At 54.1% G+C, this 18,763-nt stretch overlaps 1 protein-coding gene and 1 pseudogene across 10 annotated transcripts in view; one reads left to right on the forward strand and one right to left on the reverse strand.

Moving 5' to 3' along the window:
- The first annotated feature begins 7,198 nt into the window (after positions 1 to 7,198).
- On the forward strand, positions 7,199 to 7,296 carry LOC111753538 (U6 spliceosomal RNA; annotated as a pseudogene).
- A 2,873-nt stretch (positions 7,297 to 10,169) lies between these two features.
- The window catches only part of Poc1a (POC1 centriolar protein A), a 90,713-nt gene continuing 82,119 nt past the window's right edge, over positions 10,170 to 18,763 (reverse strand). For 7 of the 10 annotated variants that reach the window (XM_063248964.1, XM_063248968.1, XM_063248963.1 and 4 more), the window contains one exon: positions 10,170 to 10,782. In XM_063248964.1, the coding sequence (XP_063105034.1) occupies positions 10,427 to 10,782 (356 nt within the window). In that variant the 3' untranslated portion in view covers positions 10,170 to 10,426. The remainder of the gene's footprint in view (positions 10,783 to 18,763) is intronic. The other 3 variants (XM_063248969.1, XM_063248970.1, XM_003476476.5) reach the window with 1 other exon arrangement.

Consider the following 18,763-nt stretch of genomic DNA (forward strand, 5'->3'; position numbering starts at 1 on the left):
AGCCTCTGTCTCTGCCCCCTGAACTCACTTTTAGTTTCCGAGGGTCCTCAGCCTCAGGAAGTCTTTCCTGCCTAATGGAAGAGACTGGCTCCCAATCATCCCCTGCGGGGCCCTGGTCTTCCACCCTCTGTCTACCCACTTGAAGGCAGTTCAGCCTGGAGGGCTCTGTGCTGTGACTTCACTTAGTAAGGCTCCTCTTCATCTCTGGAGTCCCAATCTTCACAATCACACAGAGCCCTGGGGTCAAGCCAGGCCTCCCTCATGACCCCACCTTGCCCGCCATTCCGAGTTCTCCCAGGCACTCTCAGGAGGGGCAGGGGCTGCTGGGTTAGGGGCAGTTTTCCATTGCAGCCCCTTGCTTTCAAATTCTCAGCCCTGCATGTGTCCTAGTTCCCCAGAAGGCTGAACAACTCTTGTCTGACCATTCTGCAGGTGGGAGAGTTGAGGCCGGAAGGGAAGTGTCCTGCCCAAGGGCCTGGCTCCAGTCCAGGCTGTTACTCATCCACTAGGTCTGGAGTGAATCACAGTGGCCCAGGTGATGGGAAGGAAACAAATAAACATGGACAAATGGGAAGGATGGCCTGGGAGAAGGAACGAGTAGAAGGATGGTCTGCCCTCGGCTCCCACAGTTGGTCCCTGCCCCACACAGGCTGCCACCTGTCCCAGATCATGTCCACTTCTGGCCTTGCATCTGGACTTTGTGTCATCCCTGAACAGATGCCAAGGCCTTTGACAGACAAGGAAACTGAGGCTCATGATCACAAATCAAATCAATTTAGGAGGCTAGGTCCTAGACTAAAACCCCAGGGCTCCTTTCCCCTAGCACACAGTGTCCTCTCTAGTCACGGGGAGCCCTTTGTTCTGCCAGTGCTTTCTTGTCCCTGGGGAGGCCCAGCACTGGCTGGGTGGTGATAAACTCTTGAGACAGGCAGCTGTTCCTCCTCAGAAAGAGAGGGGCTATCAGATACCTTCTCCCCATCCCTGGCAGACTAGGCAACCCCAGGACCCATGGTCACACACCATCTGCCTTCTGCCACCAGTACAGAGCCCAAGCCTGCTGACCTCTCCCTGGTGCCCCTCACCTGCCTCTTTCCATAGCCTCTGCCACCATCCCAACAGCCCATTGGTCACCACACAGCAGCTGCAGAGATCTGACTGGCCCCTGATGGAGAGTCCAGGCCCCACTCTGCTGCCAGCATGGTCCTCGGTAGCCTGGTCCTACCCCTCTTCTCAAGATTTGGGGCCCTCCATTCCTATCTCATCCTCCAGTCTCTGACAGTGCCCACCTTGGTTCTACTGCAGGACACTTCCCTCATTGGTCCTTGCTAGATTTCTTCTCTTAGTTCTTTCCTTTGACAGCTTCCCAAGGCTCACCTGGGAAGTGGAGAGCCAGGAGTAAAATCCCAGCTTTGGGATTTTATGACTAGAGCTTTCTGGGCCATGAGTGCATGGTTCTGTGACGTGTTCACATGTGTTCAGATCTCTCTTGCTTCCTGCTTCTGTTCTCCACTTGAGCCTCCGAATGTCCTGCCTGAATTTCATAGGGTCACTCAGTGAGTGACCCCAGAGCACGAAGGCTCCCTGCCATGAAGAGATGGATACCTAGCCTCCAGTTTCCTGTGTTAGAACCCTTTCTCCTTCTAAATGGTCCCCGGGGCTGAGCCAGGGTTCTAGTCCTATATACCAGCACCTTCAAGCCTGGAGGAGGGGCTTGGCAGGCTGGAGGGCTCTAACTCAGCTGGATACCCCATTTGCTGAGATCTGAGATCACCTGGAGAGAGGTCAGAAAGGCTGCTCAACACCCCTTGGAATCTCCTTGCCCAGAGGCAGATTAGGAAGAGGGAAAGGAGTCCCTCAGACTCAGAGGGTAGGGAGGGCTGAAGGTCACCTATGGCATTCCCTTCTCTACTATCCCCAGACCTTGGAGGCTGGTAGGGTGGGGTGGGCCAGGAATTCCCAGGGCGCCTGGCTGTGGCTGTGCCAGAGCCCTGGGCTGAGCAAGCCTCAGTGGGCATGTCTCTCTAGCTGTGAGGCCTAATTGCCTCATTAGCATCTGCCTGCTGCCTGGGCCTGTCTGGTCTCCTCCCTGCCTGCCTACACAGCCCCATTTTTCAGGAATCCCTCCTATGAAGCACTGATGGTGACAAGGACGGGGACCATGATGAGGCTAGGGAAATGGCCTAGCAACCAGCTAGCCTGGCCCAGACACTGGGCTGCAAGGCTGCGAGCATTGCACTGGGTTGCTGGCTCGCAGCCTTGCAGCCCAGTACCATCCCACATGGACTCATTTGCCCACAGAGCTACATGTGGCCGGCTGGATAGGCAGCACCAGGACACAGTCTGGGGACTCCCTTTTCCGGCCTGGCTCACTCAGCCCTATTTCTGCCTCGGCACGTACTCCAAAACTTTGAAGTTATTGCCCTGAAAAGACTAGGGTCCCTTGCAAGGCATTCAGTGAACCCTGAACCTCAGGGATCCTCATGGGGCACTCTGAGGTGGGGTCAGGCTCTTCCTAAGCCCCTGCCCTGCTAGTGCAGCTGATGCAATCGCCCCTCAGAAAAGGCACTGCCCCTGATTCCATCCCCCAACAGGACAACCTTCCAGCTCAGTGCCCAGGCAGTGGGGGTGAGGATTGTTGAGAGGCATTTGGCTGGAGCTGGAGTCCTTCTGAGACCTGGACACACCAGCTGCCCTGGGCCCCGGGCAAGATTTGGGTGTCTCCTGGTGGGGTCCTAGCTCTTTGGCCTCAACCTCCCCAGTTATGGCATGGGGCAAAACTTTCTGCCTAGCTTTACTCCCACAGGTAGCCATGCAGGTGGAGACTGGGGAGCCTGACCAGGACCCCTGGTTCTTCCTAATCATACTCTACTACCGCCTCCCTTCTCCAAGCCTCAGTTGCTTCCTCTGGAAAGTGGGCATGTAGCGGGGGAGGAAAGGCTCTGTGGGTGTGCTCAGCCCTTCTCAGCCACTCTGAGTCATGCCAGGCTAGAGGGCTCAGGGTGGGCAAGGACTCTGGTGTGATGGCCCTCTGGTACATGGTGGGTGGAGGATCTGGGGGTGGCTGTGCCAGCCATGTGGGCAGAGGCTGGTCCTAACAAAGATGGAAGCAGAAACAAAGGAACACGAACCTTAAGCAGGCAGGCAGCTGCCCCATCCCCAGGCTGGTGTCACAGCAGACTGGGAGCAGACACTGCCCATACCCTGGGCCTGCCTGTGCAGGTCTCATCACATGAGGAATGAGACTGCCCCCACCTCACCATGCTGGCCCACCCACCTGCCTCTTCCGCTGTGAACAAGAGCACTCGGGCAGGAAGGGACTCGAGGCCTCATGGCCCCAGCCTCTGCTGGGTACCTGCTTCCCATTCCTTATCTGTCAACCCCCACCCCCAGTTTGGTTTTGAGAGCCAGCAGACAACCGCTGCTCAGACTCACTCTCAGGAGCCCTTCCCCTCCAGGGACTGTGACCTATCCCGCCTTCCTCCTTCCTATTCTTCCTGAAGCATTTTCCAAAGTGGGTCCCACAGAACACAAGGCCTACCCGGCACACCCTCAGAGACAGGGTCTCGTGGCCATGTGTCTGGAAACAGCTCAGGGGAGCATCCACTGACAACCTTGCAGAGAACCTTGTAGCTGGCTTTACCCACTCACTCTGGCATGGCCTGAGCTCCTGCAGAAACCAGTTGTTGTATAACCTCCTCTAACAGCCACAGAACCAGGCCTACAGGGGAACATGTGGCTGACACTGCTTAGTGGCTGCTCTACACACAAGGTTCTCTTCCTCAAACTTCCCATTTTTCAGAGGGGAAGCTGAGAGTCATCAAGTCAGTCACCCAGAATCCTACAGCCTTCTTCTGGCTTGTTTTAGGAGCTCCGGAGAGATCAGATGTTACCCAAGCTGGGCTTCTGCAGAGGCTGAGGTTTAAAGGGTGCCCAAAGCAGGCAGAGAGGAGAAGAGCCAGGCTGCCTGGCCATTTTCCCCTCCACTGGCCTCACCAGCCCTCAACTGTGACCAGCTCCTGTGGTCTCTGCTTGGAGCTGCACAAGCCAGACAGGGGCCAGATGTGGGGAGGTCGCTGCGGCTCAGCATGGGGTCTGTGGACAGGGCCCCCTCCTCAAACCCAGGCTGAGCTGGGTTATGAGCCCTGAGGGTCCTCTAATGAGCTCCACATGTGCATGATGCTGCTGAGAGGAAATGGGAGGGGGCTGAGGGGAGAGGGCCGAAAGGGGATTAGAAACATGTGTCTGTGGTGGAGGAAGAATGGAGGGTGGGGGGAGGAGAGACTGCAACCCCAGAAGTTGTAGAATACCCCCCAGGTTGGCTGCCAGGCCCACAGGCCCCTGCAGGAGGCCCCAGACCAGTGGCCCGCTGGAGGAGTGTGTGTGTGCAGGAGGCCCCTGAGAGGCCTTCTTGCAGATAAAGCCTGACTCTGCGGCTCTGCTTGGCCAGGTTTCTGAGTCGTTTGTGGGGCGGCACAGAACCTGGTCCTCTGCACCTCCTACCCTATCATAGAGAGGTGCTTATTCAGATCAGGCTCAGCTGACTCTACCTCCCCAGAAGGGTCCTGGCACAGCAAGGTCCCTGACCCACTGGCCCTGGCTCCTGCCTTTGCCCCTCTCAGCTAGCAGACTGGCACACAGGGCAGGGTGGGGCAGAGAGGCAGAGAAGCACCCTCTCTGTATTTGTGGTGGGTGTGCCAGGCACCTGGCTTCATTGGTGGCTGGGGTCTCATTAGGAAAAGATTGTTCAGGAGTCAGCCACTGCCCTGTGGGGTGGCCAGAGACCCACAGAAATTGGGACCTTCCCAAGCACAGTGGACTTTCTCACAGAAGCACTAGCTGAGCTCTAGGTAAGCCTAAGCCCACTGTCTGGCTCACAGGACCCTGGTGCTACAGGACCAAGTACCTCCCTAGATTGTGGGCCAGCCCAGTGAGGACAAAGTGAGCTTTTGCAGCTTGGCGTGAATTGTCTCAGCAAACCCCACAACCCTGTGGAGCTGCTCCTACTCTTAGCCCATGTTACAGATGAGAAGGTAGAAGCTCTGGGAGTCCTGCCTTCATGGCATCGGGAACAGCAGGTGCAAAGCTGGAACAGTGAGGAGGCCTCTAAGGCTGGGAGGGGCCTCTATGCCAGGGGGTGGTGGGGAGGGCAGGTAGGAGTGTGGCCTCAGCAGGGGTGAGCACCTGGCTTGTCCTCGGAGGAGGCTAGGGAACCATTCAAGGGGCTTGAGCAGGGGTGGCATGAGATTGTTATTACTGGTTTTTTGCCTTACATTTTGGCAGACTCTGGCAGCAGTGCTGAAGGCAGAAGTGGGAGGCCAAGTAGGAAACACGCAGGCCCCATCCCAGCTGGCTGCCTGGGGGCTCTCTCCAGGATGGCCCGAGAGGGAGGCGCCTCCTGCTTCTGGGGGAGGCTGAAGGGAACCCTCCTTGACTTTCCCCAGCCTGATGCTCTCTAGGACTAGACATATTTGCCCCCAAGAACTTTGGGACACCTCTCCACCTCTCACAGGGTCACAGGCGGCCTTGTGGGGCCTCAAAAGCAGCTCTGTTACCAGCCACTTGGGAACTGGACATGGTTCAAGGTCCAGGGGGAACCTCAGGACTAGAGGCCAGTGTCATAGCTCCAGCCAAGGAGTCTACGGCTCCCAGCCCACTGTGACAGAAAATACCTCTGTTTCCAGTTAGCAGGCGCAGTGTGCACTGCCTGGAGGGACAGCAAGGGCTAATGACATTTTCTTGCTCATTGTTTCAGGGAACAAATTCAGGAGCAGTTGTGGGAAGATTCTGGGCTCTGAGCTGGCAGAAGAGGTGATACGCTGGCTCTGAGAGAAGGGCCAGCCTCATCCCAACCTTGGACGTGACAGTATATCTTTGGGCTGGCTCTGGCTGGGGCTAGAGTTTGGGGGGGGCAGAGCAGGGGTGGCATAGGCATCATCAGAGCTTCTAAGGGAACTGGATGACTCTGGAGAGATCTGCCAGATCATAGCAAGGGCCAGTCTGAGCCCAGCCACGGGAGCACAGAGTAGACTGGCTGGGATAGGTAGAAGCCAGGTCTGAGATCATGAGAACACACAGTTTAACATTGGGGCCCAGGTACTCACGGATACTCTGGTTCTGAAGCCAGGATTGACTCCCATGCCCCAGTGCCCAGCTGGGGAGGCACCGGTATCAGTGTGTGTGGCTGAGTGACACTGTCTTGGCTGTCACAGGCCAGACCTCTGCCTACAGGATACCCATAAAACATACCAGAGTCCCATTTTCGGGAACACATGCTTGTGCTTCAAACAGAAGTAGAGAGCTGAGATTAGGAAGCAGCAGGGAAACATCACTTCCTCTCCTGCTGAGGTCCCCATCCCGCCTGCAGAGTTCTCACAGGTGGTAGTGGAGAGGGAGCATGAGGGCTCCTGCCACAGCCTGTGCCCCAGGAAGATGGGCCTTAGGTGCCCTGGCCCAAACTGAAAATACTCCCCGGCCCTGCTCTATTAATAGGTTCTCGGGAGAGTTTCCACATGGCAGTCCTGGCAGGAGGGGCTGGCACTGAACACTTCCTAATGGCTTTGCTGCAGGCATTCTGGGTGGACTCCAGTGTCATTCTGAGTGTGGTTGACAGGGCCCACATCCTGGCTCTTCATTGTGCAGGGAGGCAGTATACAACTTCTGGAGATATTTCCCCAAAGTGGCTAAGGAGTGAGCCCACAATGTCAGGGCACACAGGCTGTGGTGGGCTCACAGGAAGTGAAGCAATGTCCAGGTGCCAGGGCTAACGTTGGCCATCACTGCTGCCTTAGTGTGGTTCTCTCCTCAGCCTAGGCCAGTGGGACAGGGAAGTGCAGGGGTGGATGGGGGGGATCTGGCAAGGACAGAACCCTGTATCTTCTTGTCCCCTTAAGTGGCCTCACACCAATCAAGGTGCAGTCATGGGGGCCCATCTGAAGTCACTTAGGAAGGTGAGGTTAATGACAGAGCTGGGACAGGAGGATGACTCACCACACTCTTGCTTGCTCAGCGGGCTGGGTTTCCGGGATTCCAGGCAATGACAAACACTCAGCCTCAGCCTGCGCTGGCTGGAGTGGTGGGGCCTGAGTGAAGCAGGAGAGGCAGCTTCAGCGGGCTAATCTCTGTGGGTGTAGAGGGGCTCACTTACTCCTCGACGCTGGCGGTGCAGGCCGTGGGGAAGAGGGTGAGATTAGGAGATTGCGGCCCCTTCGGAGCACATATACGAAAACTGGAACAATTCAGAGATCAGCACGGCCCCAAAAGGATGGCACACAAATCTGTGAAATGTCTCATATCCCAGAGAAGGGGGGAGGGAGGGAGGGAAGAAGAGATATTAGGAGACAGCTGTACTGGCAGTGAGAATTGGAGTCAGAAGGACCCTAGGACCATGAGCCTCCTGCGGCCACTGACACATGGAGCCAAGTCCCAGGGAAAGGGCCTGATTGTGGGGTGACACAGACAGTCACACATTGACAACACTCACTCTGGTGCCCAGCAAGACAGGTTCTTTCACAAAGAGGGCTCTGAAACAGGTACTCTGCAGAGTTTTGGAGCTGGAGTGGATGGGTAAAGAGCCAAAAACCTGGGTGACGGATCCAGCTCTCACTTGACACTCTGCCCTTGTCCCCATCACCCTGCCATGGCAAGCAGATCACAGGACAGAAGGCCCAGGACTGCGCTGAGTAGGAGCACAGCAGGGTTCCCAGAGCAGGCTGTCTTGTGCTGCCAACTCTAGAGCAGGGTTCACAGGCCTCGGGACCCCCAGACTTGAGCTGCCACTTCCAGGGTATGGTGGTGCAGGAAGGCGGGGTTTGCCATGGTTGGGGGTGGGCTCCAAAGGCTCTTCTTGGCGGGCTGCCTGGCTTAGTGGTCCAAGCACACATGGCCTGCCTCAGCTTCTCCAGCAGGAAGTATGTTTTCATTCCTGGAACCCCAAAGGATCTGATCAGGAGTCAAAGGGGGTGGTGCTTTTTCTTTCACATGGAAAGATGAGGACATAAAAGTGGGGTGGGGTGGGGTAGGGGCTGGGAACTGCTTCAGAGGTCCTTACCCCTTCTCACTGACAGGAGACAGAGATAGCTCTACACACAGAACTGCAAGTTGGTTTTCTGGGAGCTCAGTCACCAAAATCCAAAATTAGGAGACGAGGGCTGAGCTGAGACGTTTCCAGCAGGCTGCTTCTGTGCTTGGCAGCAAGAGTGAGAACTGGTAATAGCCCAGCCCCAGGGAAGCCTTGGAGAGGGCGACAGGAAATGTCATCTGGGACACAAAAGCACAGCTTTGTCACGTGGCCCCCACCCTTGCCCAGGTACCTGGAGACCACCTAGGGCCCACACTAGCCCCCACCCCAGTCCTATCTGCTCACCATCCTGGATGTTTGTTCAGTTCAGGTTCCTGCTGTGTCTTCAGAGTGGGGGGATGGAAATGGCTAGGCAAGGCCCACAGGAGTGAGAGCTTCTTGAGACCCCTTCCCCTATTCCCCCCAGGCATGACCTTGGACCCCAGATTCTCAGAACAGTGAGGTTCCAGCTTGGGTCTGACATGAATTTTGAGAGCTTAGCCCCAAACTAAAGCCTTGGCCCCTCCACAGCTCTGCCCTGGGCAGAGGTAGGTCCCTGTTTAAAAGCCAAGCATACCATTCCAAAAAACTGTACTTGCAGACTAAGACACGTAGCTCAATGGTACAGCACTTGCCTACCATGAACCATAGGCCCTCCAGATTCCACATCCAGCTCATAGCTCCACCAAGGTTCTACGCAAACACAAGCATGAGGAAACACCCCCAGGAGGCCCTCTGTCTACCATACTGCGCCTTTTTCCAGGCAGGCAGCCCCGGTAGCTCTGTGCATGAAGGCCTAGACACACTTGGTCACAGATGCGGCCTGGTTCCACTGAGTCCATGGGGGGCTGTGCTGTCACCACCCTACAAGTTGTATATTTGGGGAGTGTTCCCCAGAGTACATCTGATCATGGGTGAACTTTCCACTGCCAGTAACTCACCATGGCAATACCATATTATGCCCAGATCATCTCCCTAAAATTCATTATTTCTAAACTTCATTGTGGCATAAACTGGAAACACAGACAGTGGCAACACTGGTCTGGTCTATGAGCAAGAACTGCCATGCAAGCCTTGGAGATCCTGCTTGGGTTCTGCTGTCCGCAGCCATGGACCACTGACTCTGGAGACGCATTTCCTGTAGCTTGGTTGTTCAAATCAAGTCCCAACACCTGGCAACTCCAAGTCCAGGTCCTGGAGAACAGGCAACCTAGGGCAGGTCATAGGGGAGATCTGGCAGAGGCGGGAGACCAAGGCTAGTCCTACAAGCTAAGCAGGCTCAACCCCGTTGCCCTGGCTCTCTGTAAGTCTGTAGGGATGGGGAGTTTATCACCGCCCCCGAGGCAGCTGAGAGTGAGCCTTCTCTGCCAGTTCAGACCATTGGGCCCACCAGGCTCTTCCATGCAATGGCAACTCTATCCTACGCATAGCTCAAGGGAACTGTCCCTGATGGCAGCCCCATGGTCCTAGGGGACTGGTTGGGTCAGAGTGATGGGCTTTGTTTGAGCTTGTGCTCTGCACTGGCTAGGGTATAGGCTCTCCTTGGCCTGGTTGTTCATCAGAACTCAACAGAGGCTGCCTCCTTGTCCTTCCAAGCTCTGAAGTTTTCAGGCACTGGTCCCCCTGGAAGTTAGAAAGGCTGAGGTCCCCTAACCATGAGGTACCAACGAGTTGCAGGAGATCTAATACTGCTCCCCCACCCAAGTCTGGAGGGTGGGGGCTGAAGGCATAAAGGACACACAGACATGGAAAATACTCCCCCTGACAGATGTGGAAGAAGGATCCACAGAAACCCTCATGAGCAAATGGGAACACTGGCTTTTCAACAGAAGCCAGAGGGGCAGGCAGGTGGAGGTGGGTGTGTGGGAGGCTCTGGCTGCCCTGCTCCCCCAAACGCCCTCAATAGCTGTAAACAAGGGTGTCCTGGCCTGAGTGCAGGGGCCCTCCCAAGTTGACCATTTTTCATTTTTCATTTGTGCCTCTGGGGATGGGGGAGGACTGCTTAGGTCGCATCCAGAATAAGCCATTCCTGCAATGAGACCTATAAAGTCAGCGTTAGTTTTCACGTTCCTTTGCTCTCACACATGCAGAAAACAGGAAATCACTACCCCAGTGAACATATGTGGGACAGAAGTCAAGGCCACTGCCCACTCTACAAAGCTTGTTTATTCCTGGACAACCCGACTTCGACGAGCCTTTGTTAGACGCAGAGAAAACTGGTCTATCCAACCAAAGAGGGGTCAAATTCCAAGCCACACCAGGGGAAGAGCCAATTACACGGCTGAAAGGTGAGGGCAAGGCAAGGTTCTCCAGACAGGCCTGCAGTCTCAGGTCTTCAAGGCAGCAAACACTTCATGTTGCTCTTTCGTGTCAGGCTGAATGTAGTCCTATCAGTTGGGTCTCATGCATCCTTTTCTGGGTGGACCCTGGCCTGGAGGCCTCTGCTGCAAGTGGAGAAGCCCATGGTGCAAACAGTAAGGTAGAGGGCACAAGTGCTTCATCCCTGGGGCTTGGTACAGATGTGATTCTCTCACAGCTGAATTCCTTTATTCCCCCAAGTCCCACAGTACAGATCTCAGGCCTGCTGCCCTCCAAATCAACTGAGCTCCTGATTCTTGCTCCCCTGATCATGGTGTTGCTCTCTGCATGATTAGCTGCTGGTTCTCCAGACACTGCTTCAGCTTGTCTTCTGTCAGTGTCAACCGCTGTTCCAGGATGGACACTGTCTGTAAAATAAATGGTGGTCAGACTCAGGATGGGGACTACCCAGCTGCCCTTGAGATCCCATTGGTCAGCCTCTACACAGCTGGTGCATTCCAGATGCCAGGTGCTGGTTCTCTGGATGAGGGGCTCCACCTGTGAGGGGCTCTGCCCATCTAAGCGGATGGGCAACCTGGAGCTCAGAGCGTAGGTTACTCAGTGTGGTGCGAGCACCTGGGAAGCTAGACCCACACTGGCCACTCTGCCCATGGTGTCTTCCTGAGGCTGATCTCTTGTTCCTTACAGATGCAACTTCCTGACAGGCTTTGGGCAATGTCAGCAAAGGATAGCACTGTCCACCTCTGCCACGCCCACCCTGCCACTTGCTCAGGTTGGCCCAGGCTGGCATGATGCCACTTCTCTGCCTTCGTCAAGGGCTGGTGAGTGTTTGTATTGTAGGGGAAACCACCATGGCACAAGGCCACCATGAACATGGCGAGCTTCATTTCTCCATGGTGCAGCTTGCAGGCACTAGAAGGGGTACATTAACTTCACCCAAGAAGGTAAACCCAAGAGGTTTTGTCCCCTTCCCAGAGCTCCATGCAGGCTCTGGGCCTTAGTCCAGTAGAAAGGAAACTTTCCTTGCATACACTTAACACAACATTGAAACATTTAGAGAGGGTTTTCCCTTGAAGGCTGCTATAAAGTTTTACAGATTCTGCACAGATGTCAGCTGCTATTGAGGGTCTCAGAAAATGATCAGGCTCTGAAGCAGGGGTCACAGGACACAGCCTGAGAAATGACTGCCCTGGGACATAAACTGCACCTACGTGGCAGAGCTGAGCTGAAAGACACGGCCATAGCCCCAGTGCTGGTCACGGAAAGAGCTGCATCTCTCATAAAAGTGGTAGCGGAAAGGGCCTTCAGCTGGCCCAACCAGCATTCCTAGAAGTTTCCACTGGCTGCTGGGAAATTCACACAACCCAAATCACTTTACCCAGGCCCCTGCCAAAACATAGCCTGGACTCAAGGCTACCATGGGGGAGCCCAGCCTGCTGCATTTCCCATTCTCCCTGTTATTTTAATTGTTCTAGAAACACAACTTAAAAAACAGAGGCAATGGGCCAAGAAAATGGGCAGGTGAGGGGCTGAGCCCATAGCTGCACCAGGAGCCTCCACTTAGTTCTATGGGGGCCCACACTGCAGCCCAGCAGTGATGTGACCAGTGGGTATGCTGATTCTGACTCCTCTGAACAGAACTATTTCACAGCTGGCTCCAAATGGAGGATGCCGGCCCTGCTGTGGTGCTTCCTTTCTGAGCTTCAAGGGGTACTTCCTAGTACATTACAGAAAGAGACTTAAAAGCCCTCTACCCCTCAGACCTGCACCTCCCCCTCCTGGTCAAGCTTCTAAGGAGTCATATAACGCTTATGTTTGGTCTCCACTATCTTTGTCCTTTCTGCCTTCAAGCCTGCTCACCCAAGGAAGGGTGGTGGCCACAAGCAGGGCTAAGGCTACTGAACACCCAGCCACATCTGGTGTTCTCTGCTTCTTCATGTATTTTTAATAATTATATTTCAGTATGCATGGGATCCCCCATACAGAATCCCCCTGATAAGGCGGAAATTAGAAATCCTGTTCTTAGCCAGGTATGATGGTGCATGCCTGTGATCCCAGCAGGTTGAGGCAGGAGGATTGCCACTAGTTCAAGGCCAGTCTGGGTTATACAGTGAATCCAAACTAACCTGAATGTACCTTGCTGATGTACCTTCCCTCTACATGGGACAGGGTCTTCCAGTTACAGGAAGATCCTATCAGGGGCCTGTGAATAGCATCATGCTTGGGGCTGGTTGTGCAGATAAGCAGGAATGCTGGCAGACTAGGTGCAGGGGTGGCCAGGGTAGACTACCATAGAATAACCCTGCTTCCCCAGCTGTATGGGCAAGGAGGGAAGAAGAGCACCTGGGGTAGTACACAGCATGTGTGGGGGCCTCCCTAGCAAGGACTAGTTTTGGCCACAGTATGCATGTTTGTTAATAACGTATGTTTTGGTTTGAGTCTGGGTGCCCCCCACTCCCCCCAAGCCTCATGTAGTCATGGAAGCAGGCTTCTAGAGTTTAAAGTGCTATACCCAGGTGGGGGTGGGAGTGGCCCACTTATAATATAAGGGACAGAGTTTTCCCTTTTGCTCTTGTTGCTTGTGCTGTTTTTCACTGCCATGAACTGTTGCCCTCTGCCATGTGCCACTCTGCCTTGGAGCCAAGTTGATTACAGACTAAAACCTCCACAAACTATAAGCTAAATAAACCTTTCCTTCTCTATTTTTGGATGTTGGGTGTTTTGTCTCAGCAATGAGAGGAAAGTAACCAAGACTATGTATTTGACCTTGACTGGTAGTTTGGAACAGTGGAAGATGAACACATGTCCACACCAGTGCAAATCTCAGTAAATATATGTTGCTGCTTCAGTGTGGAGAGGACAGAGGTAGCCACACATGGGAGCTTGTGCTATACTCTGGATCCATGGTCCAGCTACTCAAGCTGCTCATCTGCCTCATGCTCTGGGTAAGGTCTTGGGCATTCTACCACAGTGGGCCTGGAGGATGATTGCTTTCTTTCTTTCCTTCATTCCTCACTCCCCCTCTTTCTTTCAGAACTAGGAATTGAATTCAGGACCTTGCACTTGCCAGGCAGGAGCTTTTGCCACTGAGCTATATCCCCGGATCCGAGTATTTCTAAGGTGAACACTTCTATTCCTTTTATAGTCCAAACTCTATGACCTAGCTGTGCAATTTTCTTTTATTCAACAGCTGACACTTGGCCTCTACTGCTCATCTCTGGCTCCACTCCCTCAGAAGGCCCTTAAGGAAGAACTGGCAGGGAGCAGATGCCAAAAGGGGAAGTGCCTACCTGACATGGATTATCCTTCGGCTTTCAGACACCTGTCTGGACAAGGAAGCCAGGAAATATGGCCCACCTCTGGGACTGTTTTCTTGGGGGGAAGGGTATCCAGATTCTTCCATAGCAAGGTCCCTTCTGTCAACCTTGTAGGAATCAGGCAACTTACTCCTTCTGCCTGGCCCTTATGCTGCCCTGGTAGCTGATTCCTAAATTCTAACTGGGGTGTGGTGGTGCTTAACCTCAGACCTTAGGGAGGCTAGTGAGAGGTGCCCATAATTGAGCTTTTGGAGACTCCTGACACTGCATGAGGAGAGGCCTGGCTTCTGCCTGCTCCTTCCACTCACCTCTGGTCTTGTCACAGTGCTGCTGGTTCTGAGGCCTCAGAATACCTGCTTGTCCCTCACTGTACAATGTTCACTCCTGATACCCAATGCAAGCAGCTGAGGAGAAAATCTTGGATCCTGGTCCTCAACAGCAGTGGCTACCTTTTGTCCTTGTTTGACAGCTACTCCAGGTTACATGAGCAGAGGTTCCTTGCAGTGGAACAGACAGCCTCAGGATCACCTAGCAGCCCCTCATCCCCTTAGTAACATTCTAAAGCTGTTCCAGGCCTCAGGCATCCTTTATCATGAAAAGCAATCTCTTCTCTGCCTAAACGTTTACATTTGAAATTATTGCTAAAGAATAATTCATCAGAGTCATATAAAGGCAACATAAGGACAAAAAGGACTTACTAGCAAGAAGCTCTTAGTAGATATGCAACATGGAACTACCCTGATACCTTCCCCTCAGATGCTTTCTTTCACTGGAACACTCAAGCCATTGCAGCCCAAGTGATCTGCCCCAAAACATGCGTTGGTCACTGCTGGTGCCCACCACTCAAAGATTGGGCTAAATCAGAGTGACGGGAAGTCAGGAAGAGGGGTCACTGTCATTTCTCACCTGAGGTTGCTCTTGAAGACAGAGTAATGCAGCCTCATGGGGAGATGTCAGAGGTTTATCACTAAGGTCACACCTGTCAGAGGGTCACCAGGGGGCTTGTTCCTGAACTACCTTTTGTTTAGGAGACCACAACTGTTTTCCCAAACCAGTGCTCTAGCCTCTGAATACTTCTTTGTGCTGCCGACTGTATTCTGTTGTCTCTCTGTAAAGGGTGACAAGTGACTGCCCGCTGCCCACCTCTATAAGGTTTGTTGCCTGCCATGTGGCTTCTGTACCTCTACAGCTGCTTCCTGGCCACTGTGCCAGACCCTGGGAATTGTGAGATACCCTGCAACCCACAGAGCCTAGAATATCCACTATCCTAGAAGAACTTTGGCAACTTTGCCCTGGACACCCTTTTCCCTCACTCAAAACTCCAGTGGGTACCTCCTCCCACTGGCCAGGGTCCCGCTAAGGTGTCAATGGGCCTGCATGGTGTGCAGTGGTTCCAGATAGCATACGCTTCCCAGTGTATCACACAGATTTTGGGCTGTGCTGTGAAGACTGGATAGGGCTGGCCTCAAGTGGCCCTGAGGAGGTGAGGAACAAGCTCATCAGGCAAGAGAGACAGGTTGAGCACTGGGGACAAAGGAACAGTGTGCACAAAGGCATGATGGAAAGTAATGAGCAGCAGTGAGCCAAAGGCAGCTATACGTGAGAGCAAGGGAGGAGGGCCTCACTCAGGAGGGAGGAGAGGGAGCCAGGTCCCTCAGGCCATGCTGCCAGCGTCCTCACCCTCCATCGGACAGGGCGGGAGGTGGATACACTCCTCTGACTGCTACATGGAGATGGTCTAGAAGAGGCTGCATGGCTGTGGGAAGGCCAGGTGGAGATAAGAATGGGAGTGGGGAGGTGGTGGCTTGGACTCGGGGAGGGGAAGCTCAGAAGAAAAGTGGACAAAACCAGAACACAAAGAACAGACCAACACCACCTGGTGGTGAGTCAGATGGGGGAATGTCAGAGAGGGCACATTCCCTGAGGCCTAGGCCTGGGTCAAGAACAGGCCCAGATGGGACAGGTGGAGGGTGGGGCCCTGGAAAACTGTAAAGGCCAGGAGGACCTGGGATGGCCTGGGAAGTAGTAATCAGCAGCAGTCACATCACACCTTTGAGACTGTCCTTGTTACTGTGGAGGCCGAGGGTGAAGGGGAAGGAGGGAGGGCAGTAAGTCCGCAGGCCCCTGCACCCTAGAGGGCAGAATCCAGGGCAGGCGAGCCAAGGGTACCTCGAGGACTCAGGACAGTGCGGGTGAGGTGGCTGAGCCCTGTGAAAGAAGTGTAACCCCTTAGTGGGCAACCAGGCAGGGACTCAGGTGAATACCAGGCAGCAGGTGCTCAAGGGCTGGGGTCAAAACCACCCACAGAGCAAGGAGCTGGTTTCCAGCATGACTCATCACCGCCTGAGCTCTCCTAGGAAGATTCTCCCTCCTGGGACAGGGAAACAATGGCATTTAGTCTGCAGCCCAGCTTCCTGTGCAGGGAAGAAAGGCGTGGTGATCTGTCTCCTGCAGGGGCAACACTCACAGGGTGAGTGAGTCTTCTCTCACTCACAGCTCAGAATGTGTAAGACATTTTATGTAACATCCTAAAGGGCCTTGGAGCATGGTATAAAAAGAACTGGTTTTAAAGTGACAGGCTTTTATTTTTAGTCCCCTAAAAACTGTAGTGGTACCCAGGGTAGCTGCTGAGATGCCAGTCCTCAGAGGCATATCTGGCACCTCGTACCCATGCTGTGGAAGAGAAACACAGACGCTCTTGCTCTGCACCTCGCCCCCTCAGAGGCTGACCTCCACAAGGGTGCAGTTATTCTGTGTCCACTGAAGGCTTGCTGGGAACCACCTGGCTCTCTGGCCCAGGACAGCTGCACCTGTTCCCACATCACCCCTCACACACACACAGAGCCCACACATGGAGCCAGGTTTGTGTGTATCCGCTGGCCTTTGAGGTAGCCAAGGGTGAGTGCTGGCTTCTGACTTTAATGACAGGCACTTGGGAATCTGGGGCACCACAGGGATCCTCTGTCTAACTTTACAGCTGGAAAGGGACACAAGTATTCACAATGCCACTATGGATGCTGTACAGTCCCAGGAAAGAGTTGTCTGGGTGTCCCATGGGGGTAACAATTTCCAGCCTCCTGGGGAATGAACCTGCCACTTTCAGAAGTGGAGAAACAGCTAATGGGAGCAGGTATGATGGGCCTGGTTGCCCCACTGTGTGCAGTACTGCGCCAGCCCTCTGCCCACATTCCCTCTCGGTCAGGCCCTGGTGCAGACCTTTCTTCTGACCCTGCTTTTTCCTCATGGCCACCACCTACTTCTTGTCTCCCCACTTCCCCAGAGTTTTTTTGTTTGTTATTTTTTAAACTTTCCCATAATTTGAATTCCTTTTTTTCCAGCTATGTTGGCCTCTTTTTCTTCTTCCTGGCTGCTTTCTTCCTGAGGTGGGACTGTCCTGCTTCTTTTCTGCAGCTCTTTTCTCTCAATTCTTGTGTCTCCTACTTCGTCCCACTTTGCACTTGTTTTTGAAAGAGGGCAAGGAAGACAGGGTAGGGTGTGGCTGGCCCAAAGGGACTGAGCCCAACATGGCTCACCTGCCCTGGGTGACAGACATGTGAAGGAGATGCCACCTCTGGTAGGAAGACCTCTGTGAGGAAATGCCATAAGAAGGGCCGATGGAAGTGCTTTCAGGCACGAGGCACAGCAGATACAGAGGCTCTGAAACACACTGTTGTAATGGATGAGCAAGGAAGAAGAGACGGTGGCCGCAAGAAGGGGCCTAAGAGCTCTCAGTAGAAAGGAAAGGAAGCAGGGACAATGCCACTTCTTGGGGCAGGGTCACCAGCCTCAGTTCTGAGCAGACATGGCTAGGAAGGATGGTGCTGCCACTGCCTGTGGCCAGTGTACACAACACTGGCTCCAGAATGAACTCTGCCACCTGGTCCTGCGGCAGGGGGATGGAGAACACTGAACTGCCACTTCGGCGCATCGCTTCAGAGACCAGACAAGTCCCTTCAGCTTCTGCTCCTCTCAGAGCCACTGTGCCACCCTCTTTGTTAAAGGCCTCTCTCAGAGAAGCTGGAGGGAGCCCAAATGGCTACAGGACACTCATGGGGTCCTCAGAATTCTGCAGGGAGCCTCTATATCTCCTGCTTCCCAACATTTGCCAGGTACATCATGTGCACATTTACCATGTGCATCAAATGAGACACTGACTTGTAGGGGCTTCCAGGCACCTCTCTGGGATGCCTTTTGGAAAAGCTTCTCTATCACCACAGACAGTGACTAAGAGGCACAAAAGAACAAGGGTGATCTGAGCTTCTCAGACATTTGGGTAGATCCTTAAAAACACTTATAGGTCTACAGCTCCAGCTGCCCTCTAAGTTCTGGACAGCCTTTCCCCCAGAGATCCCTGCTTACTCTGGCCAGGGCACTTCTTTATGTCCATGTCCTGCTCTAAGCAGAGTGCTGGATGCTGCACAGCTCTTTGAGGGACTGATACTGATTTCTAGGGTGGCAGTTCCCTTCTGGCTCTCCTCCAGCAGCTGGAAGACAAGTGGCCTCGAGGTGGACAGGGTGACTGAGCCAGGCTGACAGATGGGGTGGAGAGCTGACACCTACCCGTGTGTCTACTAAGCACTCTGCCCTAGGCTGGCAGAGAAGCCAGGAGCTTGGGCATTTGTATCTGATGGGTGACATGGGAAGCAACTCAGATGACAGACAGGAAGTATGCTGGGCAGAAGCAGGAAGCCTGAGAGAAGGAAGGCTGGGAATGGTGAGCGCAGCAGGGCCATGCCGTCCTATGACCCCCTGGCTGCTGTAGTACACCAACCAGCGGATCACCTGCACAGACAGTCATGTCAGAGATCTGAGAAGCAGCTCTTTGTGGCAGCCCATCCCACTGGGCTCGTCTTGCACTAAGACACCCAACGCTGGCTCAGGGTATCAGATCCAGGCACTTCCCCCTTAGTATTTTGGAGCTTATCTCCCACCAGCCCTGTCTACCCTATCTCCAGGCCTCTGCCCTCTTGTGACTCCCCCTGTCCTACTCCTAATTCACTATTCACCTCCACTGCCCCACCCTCCTCACTGCTTTGGCCATGTCCCTTCCTTGTCTGGGAGCTAAAGAGTA

Source organism: Cavia porcellus, unplaced genomic scaffold (assembly GCF_034190915.1).
Source record: "Cavia porcellus strain 051 isolate PalLab524CR breed Dunkin Hartley unplaced genomic scaffold, mCavPor4.1 scaffold_5, whole genome shotgun sequence".
Taxonomy (NCBI): domain Eukaryota; kingdom Metazoa; phylum Chordata; class Mammalia; order Rodentia; family Caviidae; genus Cavia; species Cavia porcellus.